At 40.0% G+C, this 12,593-nt stretch overlaps 1 protein-coding gene across 4 annotated transcripts in view; it reads left to right on the forward strand.

Annotated features, from left to right (window-relative positions):
* The first annotated feature begins 220 nt into the window (after positions 1–220).
* LRBA (LPS responsive beige-like anchor protein) overlaps positions 221–12,593 on the forward strand; it is a 411,064-nt gene continuing 398,691 nt past the window's right edge. For all 4 annotated transcript variants that reach the window (XM_056360770.1, XM_056360786.1, XM_056360779.1 and 1 more), the window contains exon 1: positions 221–440. In XM_056360770.1, coding sequence (XP_056216745.1) covers positions 225–440 — 216 coding nt within the window. In that variant the 5' untranslated portion in view covers positions 221–224. The remainder of the gene's footprint in view (positions 441–12,593) is intronic.

Raw genomic sequence — 12,593 nt, forward strand, 5'->3', positions numbered from 1 at the left:
GGTTGTCCTTCAGGGCTGTAAATACCTGCCCGAGGGCAGAGCTGCGGACAGACGCCTCCTGCTGAGGAGAGAGCCGGGACTCCGAGGGCGCGTCCTCCCCCCCGCCCCCCCGGCGGCCGCGGGTTTCCTCAGGAGCCGGAGCCGAGGGGAGGCGCGGGCCGCCGCTCACCTGCGCGGGAGGCCGTGCGGCGGGCGGCCACAGCCCCGGCCGAAGCGAGCTAGCCATGGCGAGCGAGGGCAAACAAGCTGTGCAGCCGGCAGGTGATGGAGGAGGAGGAGTGGGAAAAGAAGGAAACGCGGCGGAAGGGGGAAGCGGGCTGCAGCCTCTGAATCCGGGAGTCCCCATCCGAGGTATCAAGATGAAATTTGCTGTGCTGACTGGACTGGTGGAAGTCGGTGAAGTGTCCAACAGAGACATAGTCGAAACTGTATTTAATCTGGTAAGTCGATTGCTTTTTTTGGGGGGCAGGAGGGAAAAGGACAGCATGTGCGTGCAGAAGAATCCCGTGCTTTTTTGATGTTACTTTTCTGTCAGTATGTTTTTACGTGTTTGCACCTTCACCATGCTAGATTTCAGCTAGGTTCTTTTTATTTAAAGACCTCAGAAGCTGAAAATAAAGTATCTATATACGTTTAAACTTGAAATGGCTCTAAACAGCGTGCACCTTAGTTTGCCTCAGAGAGGTTGTTGCTTTATTTAGACTAAGTGTATTGTTATGTTTAAACATTCAACAGGTGTACTCAGCAGGAAAGTTAAATGTTGATTTAGTAACTCAAGCTGTCATCAAAATACACACGTTGTTGTTTTAAGTCAAAGCAACTTTTCCCATGAAGGTGTTTATGTCCCTTTTTGCTTCTTATTTGCTTTGGAAGTAGGCAGAACTTTTATGTTCTGTGTATGGGGGCTGAGGGTGTCAGGGGGTGGTTCATGCAAATGCTTTACATTGCTTATTGGGAAGAGCAGAATGTGTTTTCAATGTTCTTTTTTAAATTAGGTAGTCAGCTGCTGGTTTTTGAATACAGTATGGATGCATTTAATACTTCATAACAGATCTCACTGAAAATTGAGGATACAACTTTTCCTGTCGAAGCTGCAAACATAATACATACTGTTGAACTTCCTGGGCCACGTTTAAGACTATTAGGCTAGTTGTTAATGTTTGCTTGCTGAAGAAGACAAAACAGTAGGAGAAGAACTGTCTTTAAGTTTACAAAGATACTCTGCTACTATCAGAGATCGCAAAACATGTCTAAATGTACTCATTGTTCCTCCTTCTTCCTTTTAGTGAGCACCTTTGACTTTAAAACGGTGTGGTTTCTGACAAACCAGGAAGTGAAAGAATGTAATAGTGTAAAGCTCAGTAACAAGGAAATCTGAGGCAAAAGGCATACTGTTTTTTAAATGCTGTTTGCATTTCACTGATTTTGTTAGTAGTCTTTGCTACATGCAGGTTTTAATGGTCACTAAATGTGTGCTCTGTCTGATGTTTCTTTGATGTTATCTTCTTGGGTTATGATAAATGATTATTTTTTTGATATTTTCATATTAACAGGATATAATGCTTTCGTTAACTGTTTGAATATAAGTCTCAATAGACAGGAATTGCAGTACTAGCAAAAATGAAGTGCAGAGCAGAGGTTTCGTGGATGCTTGAAGTATGACAAAGTGATTTAAGTTACTTGGAGTCCACTTGACTATTATCCTTGACAAAGCACAGTGCTCAGATACATGGACATCAGGTTCAAAAAGATATTCTGGTGAAAAGTTTACAACTTAAGACGCTAGTGTGAGGGGAAGCTGTTCATGAGGGTGTTAAATTTTACTTTGTTCCTAGCATGGTCTTTTGAGTGGTGTGCTGGAGCTGTGTTTTATGGCAGCAGCAGAAAGAGATTCAGCAGAATAATTGAAAATGTAAAAGCTCCTTTATGCTGGAATTCCTTTTCTGCTCCATTTTGGACAAGGGAGGAATGAAAAAATCAGCTTGATTCAGAGAATCCTCAATTTTAGATTTCAGAGATTTTGACCAGTGGATTTTCATTTCCCAGGTAGAAGTAGGACAGAGTTTCTGGCCCTGGAGATTTTTGAAACTGTTTTTTTACTTTCTGTGCAAGTGAAACAACATCCCTGACCTGTCTGAGAAGATTCCCCAACTGTTCCAGCACACCTGCCCATGATGTGTGAGGCTGAAGTTCATGCTCCTGCACTGTGCTATTTTATCAGAGCACAAATGGTTGATAGCTATCATGAAACAAGCAATAGTTTGGTGGTAAGGACACTTTTCCTGGATTATGTGAGAACAAAATAAAAAATTTTGGGCAATATCAAAAGAAGTAGGTCCCTTGGTTTCTCTGAGTCCCAGGAGAACACTGAGAATAAAGAGTTCTGCCTCTGTTTAGTTGTTAGCTGTGATCTTTGTTTTTGTCGATTAATACCTCTGTAATCACACTGATCAGAACTTAAGGCATTTGAAGTATTGGTTAGCAATGGTACTTGCTCTTCTGTGCGTGTGTGCAGAAAAGATTTAACTTCTATATGAAAAAGTGATTCTTAGCTATGACTTTTCTGGTACTTTGTTTCCTAATACCTTTCAGAGCGAGTTTTCTTGTGTGTGTGCAGGTTCAGTTGGGGGTATGAAAATCATGGTGTGATCTGCTGTTACTAATGGGGTTAAGCCCAACGTATCTCCCCCCCCTCCTTGGGTTTCATTCTGTTTGGTGACTCATAACTGTACTCGGCAGTGTTGGCAGAATCGGCTAGGTCGCTTTGTGTGCTTTGAGAGGAGGAGACGTACGGTATTTGGGGGATTTTTTTCATCACTAAAGTGAGACGCCTTTAGACCAGAGTGGAAGGAGGGCTGGGCAAATCTATGTCAGAAGGTGTTTATACATACTTATTCTTCATAGCATAACAACTCTTAAATGTGAAGATCTGATTTTTTTAAAAAGGGAGGTTAGCTGACCTAATTTTCACCTCTTGTGCAAACACGTTGCTCTTAATCATGCTCTTCAAGCTTGCTATAACATATGGAAGTTAGGGTGAATTTCTTTGTTTGCGATGGAGTGTCAAGAGAAACCCGAAGTGCTGTCTTGATGTTCCTCAACTGTAAGTGATGGCCATGCTTTATATGTGACAGACTCAGAAGGTCAAAAATCTAAAGTGCACAGTAACTGACCTGCTGCTTATTAAAGAATTTTAAGCTTCTGTAGTGCTGATTACTTGAGCAAATAGTTGGTTAGTACTTGTTCAGTCCAGCAGTGTTGGATCTTGGAGCTGAGAACCACTGATAACATTTTCTCTGTCCAGCAGTGTAGTGCTTAGTGAGCTTACTTCTAGCATGCATCAAAAACCTAGTAGTCCCACTTTATCATCTTTGGAAACTGTACTCTTAGAAATATTTGAACTCACCTGTTTTGTTTTGGTCAGTATTCACAGAGAACCTAATTTTCCAGCCCATGTTAGATACAGCTTTGTGTGTTTCAGCACTTTTTAAAATTGAGAAGGAAAATACTGACTTCAAAGAAGCTTATTATTCTGTGAATAACTTTGAAAGCACAGTCTTATTCAAGTATTAATTTGTTCTGTTACTTTTCTGACAGACAGTAAGCTAAACTATGGGTATATATTGCTGATGCATTGTAAATTATATTTTTAATTGACTTTGGGCAGCATGAACTCCTTGAATTTCCCTTGTACGTGAATCAGGTGAATTGCTGTTCATTACCTCATATCTGCTCCTCCCCCCCTGCCCCACTTTAGTTTATTACAATAAAAAACCTTTTGGTAGGAGATGAGTGGAACAATAAATTATTTATAGTGGTATCTGTTACTAACTTAAAATAGCTATGTGTTTTTCATAGTAAAATAGAAAAACAAGTTGACCTCCTACTAATGAAGAAACTTTCAACTAGAGTAGTAGAAATAATTCAGCAACTGGTAAAACTTAAAACATAACAATTAATTACAGTACTGTGCTGCTAGTGTCAAAGAAGGTTTTTAGGATCTTTAAGTTTTCAGATGTAGAGAATTCTGTTTTGAAGGCTCTGCAGCCTGCATTAGAAATAAAGGAGGTCCTGCAAAATCTTTTCCTGATTAAAATTCTGGGTGGAGCTTCTGGTCTACTCCATTCTATACAGGCTTGTCTTGTATCATATGTCAATGTTATCTTGTTTCCAAGTTATTGCAGGTTTCTTGTTTATATATAAAACTTAGGTCACTGGATATTCTTGTCTTTCAGTAGATAAAGGGCTCTCACCGACAAGTACTTTATTCATAATGAATGCTGTATGTGCAGGGGTTAACTATGCAGCACTAGCAGGCTTGCAGTGGGAAATGGATATTCTGGCAAAATTGTGCTATGCTTCAGGCAGATGACTGTACAACTGTTGTCTTTCTCTGTGATGTTTGTATCATTCAGTTTGGGGACTTCATGCCAGAATTTACTCAGGACTCAAGTTCATAAGTGTATGGAGACAACAGGTATTCTAGACTTTCTGCTCTTTAAAGAAATGCCATGTCTTGCCTTAAGCCAGTTTTGTTTTAAAAAGCTTTAGTATTTCTCATTGTTCTATTGACTAATGTAGATACAGTTATTTGTTTTGGTTTGATTTTTCTTTTCTCAGTCTATGTGGCAAAGACTTTTTTTTTTTTAATGTTCTGTCTGTCTCTTTGGTGAGGAGATTGTGCTGTTCCTTCTGATTCTGTTCGTAGATTATGAGGTCTCCACCTACAGTCCCCAAGTGCAAGTGGGAAAGAAATCTTATTTTTCATCCAAAGGTGATTAAGAACAAACAGGATCTGAGGAGCAGAGACTAAAATTACTTTATAAACTTTATTTGTCACCTTTCTCATTTCTGCCAGACTTTACTAAAACCACAAATAAAAATCAGCATAACTTTTTAAAATTCTTACTGTTTACTTTCCTTGTTTCTTCTTTTTAAAGTAACCTTCTTCCCCGACCCCACTTGGCTTGTTTTATAGAGCAAATCTGAGATCCGCGTCAGGACTGCCACTTTTTTGCCTTCTGTTCGTGTGCCCTCTGCTCTTTTTGTGATGTCTCCGTTCCTGCGACTTCTGCACTGTAAATTCTTTATCATTATTCATATTGAAAGCTAATGACATCACCTGCTGATACAACAGGTTCCTAATCTGGTATGAATGCTTGTGAAACACTAGCACAATGGATTTTATGAAGCTGAAGTTCCCCTTTTTTCATCTCTGGTCACAAACTTTTTTTTGCACATACCTTCTTGTAGAAAACCCTCAGAGCTAATGCTGATAGAATTAAATTTATTGCAGTAGTAAAAATGCCATATAAATGTTTTCATAGCAATGCGTTATTTTTGTTACCTTACTGTATGTTTTTAGAGAATGCTAAGATTTATTTTCTGTATAAACTTATCAGTGCTGATGACAAGTGAGAGTAACTAAGTAGTTTCTAGAGCATCGCTGAATATTGTGCATTCTTAATATATACAGTCTTCCCTAGTAGGTTGCCAGCAAGTACACCTCTGGCTACAGTTATCCTAGTTCAGTCACTTCTGTCCATTTGCAGTATAGGTGATAAGGTAAGTCTGTGGCTTAAGCTGGGTCAAGCTTGCATCTTTATTTATTTATTTGAAATCATAGTAAATTGGACAGTCAGCTGTCTTAGTGATCATGTGCGGTTTTACTCTTGGTGAGTGAGTGGAATTCAGCAAAAGATCTGTAATGCCTCTAAATCTGTCTCAATGTCCTTTTTATAAAACACGTGAGATGCAAACTTACTTCTTGCTGACCCCTTCACAGTGGGAGACTTGTGCTCAGTTTGATGAATAAATTTGGACTCCTTGTTTCCAAGTCATCTTCATGGTTTTGAAGGTATCTAATTTGAGATCTGGTAACAGTAAAAGATGATTTTGATAAGCTTAGCTGACTAAATGAGGCTAAGTGATGTCTTTCACTAGACTGTACCTAGCTCAAAATTTTTGAGTAAAGGGAGTCACTTGTCCTTCACTTGAAATAGGAATTACAGACTTCCATCTTGCTAGAGTGTATTCTCAGTAGTTGTAGATACTCTTAATATAGATGTGTATTGGGTTTTTCTCAGGTATTGATGCTATTTGGATGTTACTTTGTAGATAGTGGAGATATCAACCTGCATAGTAAGCGTAGGAATTTAGGGAAATCTGGTGGTCTGTTGAGAAAGGCAGGGAATGTAGGAAGTGAGATGGTAAAGGTAGTCTTGGATTAGGCATGCTGATGATTTAGAACCTAGACAAAGTCTAGACTGGAGAGGAGCTGGTTTGTACTTTGGCTGTGGTATCAACTCACTTGTGTGACTGCAACTTAAAATGCACTGTAGGATGACAAAATACTGAGGACAAAATCTTAAGATCACACAGGAAAATGGTCGGTTTCTCTCACTCTACCTCTAACTGTTGAATTTTTATAGATTCTCGTAACCAATCTGAAGTTTCAAGTGTCTGTGAAAACCCATGAAAGACACATGCTCTGCATTTTCCAGAAGTGTTCACATCCTGTACTCCCATTAGTAGGCTCTGTACAAACATAAAATAAAGCTAAAAACCCAAGGCTGAACTAGGTATTTACATATATCATGTTTTAATAATGCAGTATTTGATAGGCAATTTTTAATTAGCATTCTTTTCTAAAAAGTAGGCCTGTTTAAAATGTGTTTATGGCATTTTTTTAGCGGGTGTCCTGTAACAAAGGAGAGTCGGGTATCTGTTGAGCTCACTTTGCTTTCTGTAAGGAGTATTTTGTATCACCTCTGTCAGACAATACTAGGCTAGATGGACTATTGGCCTGACCTAGCAGTGCAGATAGCACAGTAATGTAGTGGCCATATGGACTGGCTCAGGAAGAGCATTTGCGGATTAGGGAATAGAATGAAATTAGTCAAAAGCATCAGGGAAATAGGTGGATGGCATGTCAAGGTTGTTATAAAGTTTGGATGTTGCAGAGTGAGATAAAAATAGATAATTACTTGTGTTCATTGGAAGAGATTATCGGAGGGATGGACCATGTGCAGATTCAAGAGGAGTGTGAGTAAAGAGAAGTTTTTGGAAGGTGGCTGTGTTGGACGAATACTGGAGGCTGAGGAAAATCAGAGAGGAGGTATTTGCTTAATTCTTTTTTAAGGCAGTGTTGGTTTGGTACGGTGTTCAGTATTCACTGATTAGTCAATTGTACATTCAGATGCTGAAGCTTGCTGAGAAGTCCCTGTGTTCTGAAAATCATCAGGTGTTAAGATTTGTGTTAAGATTTCAAGTCTGATGGAAAAATAAAAATGAGTTTTCTCCGTGGTTTATTTCATTATCTGTATATTTGTTTTACCACCTATTGGGGAGTCTGTAGTCATTCTGAACTGTATCCCACTTGACATGGTGTTCTGTTTTTGGTTTTTTTCTGTTCATGTTTCCCCCCCTCCACACTAGGTAAGTTGGTAACTTAAAGCTTTTATAGTTTCTGTCTTTATGCAGTCATGAATTTCTTTATGAACCATAAGGAGGAAGCTTTAATCTGTTGCACAGATTAAATAAGCTTTGCAGTTTAGTCATTGGATGTGAAATAGCTTCTTCCTACCTTTGCTGTTTCTGTGGATAAAACCCTTTAAGAATCTTTTCTGTCAAATTCAGTCTTGCTTACATTAATTTTATTCATATCTTTTTAAAGAACTTCTATTTATTTTAAATAGGTCAATCTGGAAAAATGTTCATAATCGCTAATTACAGCTAGCTAACTTTCTGCCATTCAAGCGTCTTCCCCAGCCCCTAGAGGCCTTGCTGGCCTCCTCCTAACATTTTGCATGATGGTTTTTGATATTAACTTGACCTAATTACTAATGTCCTAATTTAGATTACATTTCTGCTTTAACTAATTCTGGATTTTTCTGTTAGACTTGGTATTGTGCTAGAGCATATTATTGCCTGTCCAAAAACTAGTTTGGTTGTTTTTTTTTCTCTGGGAAAATTTAAGACTTCTGTTTGGGAGCTCTGGCAATTTGCCAGGAATCTGAAGGCTCTAATTTGCATAAAACAGGATACTATTGCCACCTGCTTTTTTAATACCACGTGTGGCCAGTGGAGACTGTAGTTTCCAGTATGCAATGCTCCATATTTAGAGCAGATAGCAATCGAGATGCATCCTTGCACAACTGCTGTAATCGGATTTGCGAAGCTGCATGAGTTGCAACTGTATCTTTTCCTGAGACACTGTAGTCTTTGTTGATACTGCAGGCTTGTAATCTGTGAAGAGCTTGCATTGCTGTAGTGCTTTAGATTCCAAAGCCTCAGGAACAGGCATAAGTAGTTTCTAAATAGAAACTAGTTTGTGGAGAAGAAAACGTAATGCCTTCTGTTGCACTGGATTCTCTAGTAATAACTGGGGAGCTGGGAGCAGCTACATCCCAGGCGTGATTTTCTTGTTAATAGCTGCCTTGAGATGATATTTAAATGAGAATAGCTAATGGGAATACGATGTGCTCTGTTGCTCCTGTGAAGTGCTCTGTGAGTTTGAGCTGCAAGTTTCTTTACTGCAACCTGCATACGAGTAGTTCTGTTGATGATTTTGTATTCTACATCTAGCCAAAAAAATTCATGTGCACTATACAGCAAATTCAAATTATTTTGATGTGACTGAAAAGCTGGAAGTGAGATGTTCAGGCAAAAATCTTCTATTTTGTTGATGCAACTGAAGAAAACCACACCTAAAGTGCTACTAGGTTTGATTTCCTTTGCAACTGAAAATCAAAACCAGAGTAACAACTTAGGACTGGTCTGTTCTATGGAAGTGTGCTAATGTGTTTGTGTCAGCCTCCCTCAGCTCTCCCCTTTGCCATCAGCAGTTGTCCTCTGTGGTGTGGGCAGAGTATACAGGAATAAGTTAATGAAATGGAGGCTGTTCTGTTTGCCCTGCTTAAATATTCCAAATTTCTAGTTTGTTACTGGACTAGCCCTATAAAGCAGTAACTGTAACAGTACATAGTGTGACCTGTAGCTTGCTTATTCTCTTTGGGAATACTGAAAGGCTAAATGCACCAGTAAGCAGCAGGTAAGATGGTCACTGCAGCGGGAGAGCAATTTCTTTTATGAAAGAGCAGCAAGAGAACGAGTAGCGCCTTGCAGTGGACTGGGAAGTATGTGATTATGCAGTCCAGGATGCTGAATGTTTGCTTGATAAATCACAGATTGGTTCCTTTATCAAACTGTGCAGGTTTGCATGCAGGGAATTATACTGGTTGCTTTCCCAAATATAATTGGGATGGAAGTGGGTGGGCATCTATTTGTTAGAATAAGGTAAACCCTGGTGCTGAATAAAGGCTTTGCAGTTCCTGCAACTTTTAAGTTTTGGTAGTCCATTATTAGAGAAGCCTTTAAGTTGTGCTGTTTGCACTTCTCAGGAGTAAAACTGTGCTCCTAAATACAATTGTTTTTTTGCAGGACTATTAACAATTCAAGTGGACCTCGGAATCAAGCAGTGCTTAAAAAAACCAACAAGGTTCTTTTTGCAGAATCATAGATATAAGCTCAAAAAAAAAAAAAAAAAAGGCCAATGATACAGAAATAGAATTGCTGATAAGCCTTAAAGCAATGCAGCCTGGGGGAGAATAGGAACCAAATGACTGCTGTTGGTAATGGTGCATGACTGTTAAATAAACAAATGGAAGCTATCAGTCCAGTCAGCATCTGCTGCATGCTAATGTTTTTGTTGAAACAAAGCATGTGATTTGTCTGTAGTTTTGGTTGTGAACTTGATTGAAAAGAACTTGCAGGTTTTCTCTTTTTCCCCTCCCTTCCCTATAATGGGAGCTTAGTTATATACTGGAATCGAATCCTACAGTACAATTTAGGTGCTGTAATGCCTGACTTCTAGGTGTCTGATATGGAGTATGAAACTGAGTAACTGTGACTGCATTTTTAGAATGTGTTTCAAAATAGCTAATGTGAGATCGGGAGCTGTGTGTATTTAATACGTTGCTGGTGTTACAGAATGGGAGAACACAGATGCTGGGAATGGATATTTCAATTGGAATTGCAAGAAGTTCTCTGTCCATTTCGTAATCTACAGGGAATGGTCACCTGAAGCTATGATGTTCTAAACATTTCAGATATGTTTGATTTAAATATGGTAGCAGTGGTGCCCATCTCAACAGTAAAGTGCTGTGGAAAGGGTTCTCGGGCAGAGAAACCGTACCAGCAGCTTCCCATCTTTATGCAAATCAGTAAATGCTCACAGATAAAAGATTGTCTGTTTTCTTGCCCATTTCTTCCTCAAAAGTAGGGTCCCGATGTGCCATGCTAGATTATCTACTGTTTAACCTCACATCAGCACACTCTGCTTTGTTCTTTCTCTGCTCTCGGGCTCCCCTTCTGTGACCTGGCACCTGCTGCCTTCATCCTGGGCTGCAAAAGGGAGTCTTGAGCACTCCCTGGAGTGCTGCAGTGTGCTGCATTTGTTACGGATCAGCGGAGTGGTAGGGGTTTTGTCTTTGGGGAGATGTTTATTCTGTGACTTGCCTGAGACCAGGTACTAAAGACTTGCGCCCTTCCTCTGTACTGCTTTTAAAGTGAAATGTGTATTGCTTTTTGGGAATTTTGCTGGCTTAGTAAAGTCTTACCTATTCAGGAAATGAAAAACATCCTAACTTCTATCCTTAGTAGGAAGAGCTTCAAATTGCCATTTGTCAGGAGTGCATAGTGATGATGATGTGACTTGTAGGGGGACATTTCTAACACCTTTTCTGCAAAGACTAGGTTATACAGTGAAGAATGCCAGATTCATGGGTATGGAGGGAAGCCACAGAAAGAAACAAGTCTTAGACGTTGTGGTTAAGGTGTTTCAATAAGGTTTTCCAGTCGCTCGTATGTGACAGGATAGGTTTGGAGCTGGAAGACAGTGGATTTCTTGCCCACGTGTTGGGGCTTTAATAAAGTTTTCTTTATGGTGTATGGAATCTTGATTTCTTTCCTGGAAAGTGAATTCAAGTGGAAAGGTTTGTCCGGTGACTGAAAGATCACCGGAATTGGTTAGACATATTTCAAAAAGATAGAATTTAGATGACAGAAACTTGGATTTCTTGCTTCTGGATGGTGCTGTCATTTTGCAGAAAAGTGATATCCCTATTTCCAATTAGATCTTACTTTAGGAGTATGCTTAGTACTTCTGTGTGCTGTCTTGAGAAGAGAAGCCATGACCAAGCTGAAAAAATGTCATGTATGCTTCTGGATACAAGTTAGTGTTGTGTGTTATCTGCCCTGCCCCCACCCCCCAAAAAAGGCGGGGAGGGGGAAATATTTTTCACATTGTCAGACAGTGTGGATGACTGTAACAAGCAAACTTAGCAGTTCAGTCTTTCCCTCAGCTAGGTTTTGTGTGGCAAATTGAGAAACCTGGAAAACTGGATACAAAGTGGAAGTTGCGGGGGGGGCGGAATTTGACGTTTCACTTGAGGGCTAACTTAACCTTGATGGTGTTGCTGCTGTTCTTAGCACTTTAAAAATGGATATGTCCATATAAGTTTTTAATTGGGTATGCAAAGAGTTGCTGGGATCTCTTACAATTCCAGTCATAGGAATAGAGGTAGAGGTAAAACTTTTAGAGGAGCAACCTAACTCTGGCCAAAGAAATTGTCTTAAAATAACATCACAGAAGAATGGTTCAGGTGAATTGCTGTAACTGTGCTGTAGTAAAACTTGGTTATAAATTATTTGTTTCAAATTCAAACTTTTGAAATCAAATCCTGGCTATATAGATGTCATGATCTTGTCACTATCTATCATATTAGAAAAGTTGTGGCAGACTGGTAAAGTTCCTACTGACTGAAAAAAAGGGAAAAATAACTTCTGTTTTCAAAAAGGGAAAAAAGGAAGACCTGGGGAACTACAGGTTGGTTGCCCTCACCTCTGTATCCAGAAAGATCATGGAACAGATTCTCCTGGAAACTGTGCTAAGGCACATGGAAAATAAGGAGGCAATTGGTGACAGCCAACATGGCTTCACTAAGGGCAAATAGTGCCAATAGTGCCTGACATGTTTGGTGGCCTTCTACAATGGGGTTACAGCATTGGTGGTTAAGGGAAGGGTAACTGATATAATTCACCTCGACTTGTGCAGAGCACTTGGTGCTGTCCTGCATGACATCCTTGTCCCTAAACTGGAGAGACATGGATTTGATGGATGGACCACTTGGTGGTTAAAGAATTGGCTATATGGTCATATTGAAAGAGTTGTGGTCCACGGCTTGATGTCTCAGTGACGAGTGGTGTCCCTCAGGGGTCCGTATTGGGACCAGTAGTATTTAACATCTTTGTCAGCAATGTGGACAGTGGGATGGAGTGTACCCTCAGCAAGTTTGCAGATGACACCAAGCTCAGAGATGTAGTTGCTACTCTAGAGGGAAGGGATGTTGTCCAGGTGGACCTTGACAGGCTTGAGAAGTGGGCCTGTGTGAACATCATGAAGTTCAACAAGGCCAAGTGCAAGGTCTTGCATGTGGGTTGGGGAAATCCCAAATGTGGATACAGGCAGGCCAGTGAGTCCGCTGTTGGTTGAGTTGGCCCTGAGGATGACTTGGTGGTATTGGTGGATGAAA

This window comes from Falco biarmicus, chromosome 1 (genome assembly GCF_023638135.1).
Source record: "Falco biarmicus isolate bFalBia1 chromosome 1, bFalBia1.pri, whole genome shotgun sequence".
NCBI lineage: Eukaryota > Metazoa > Chordata > Aves > Falconiformes > Falconidae > Falco > Falco biarmicus.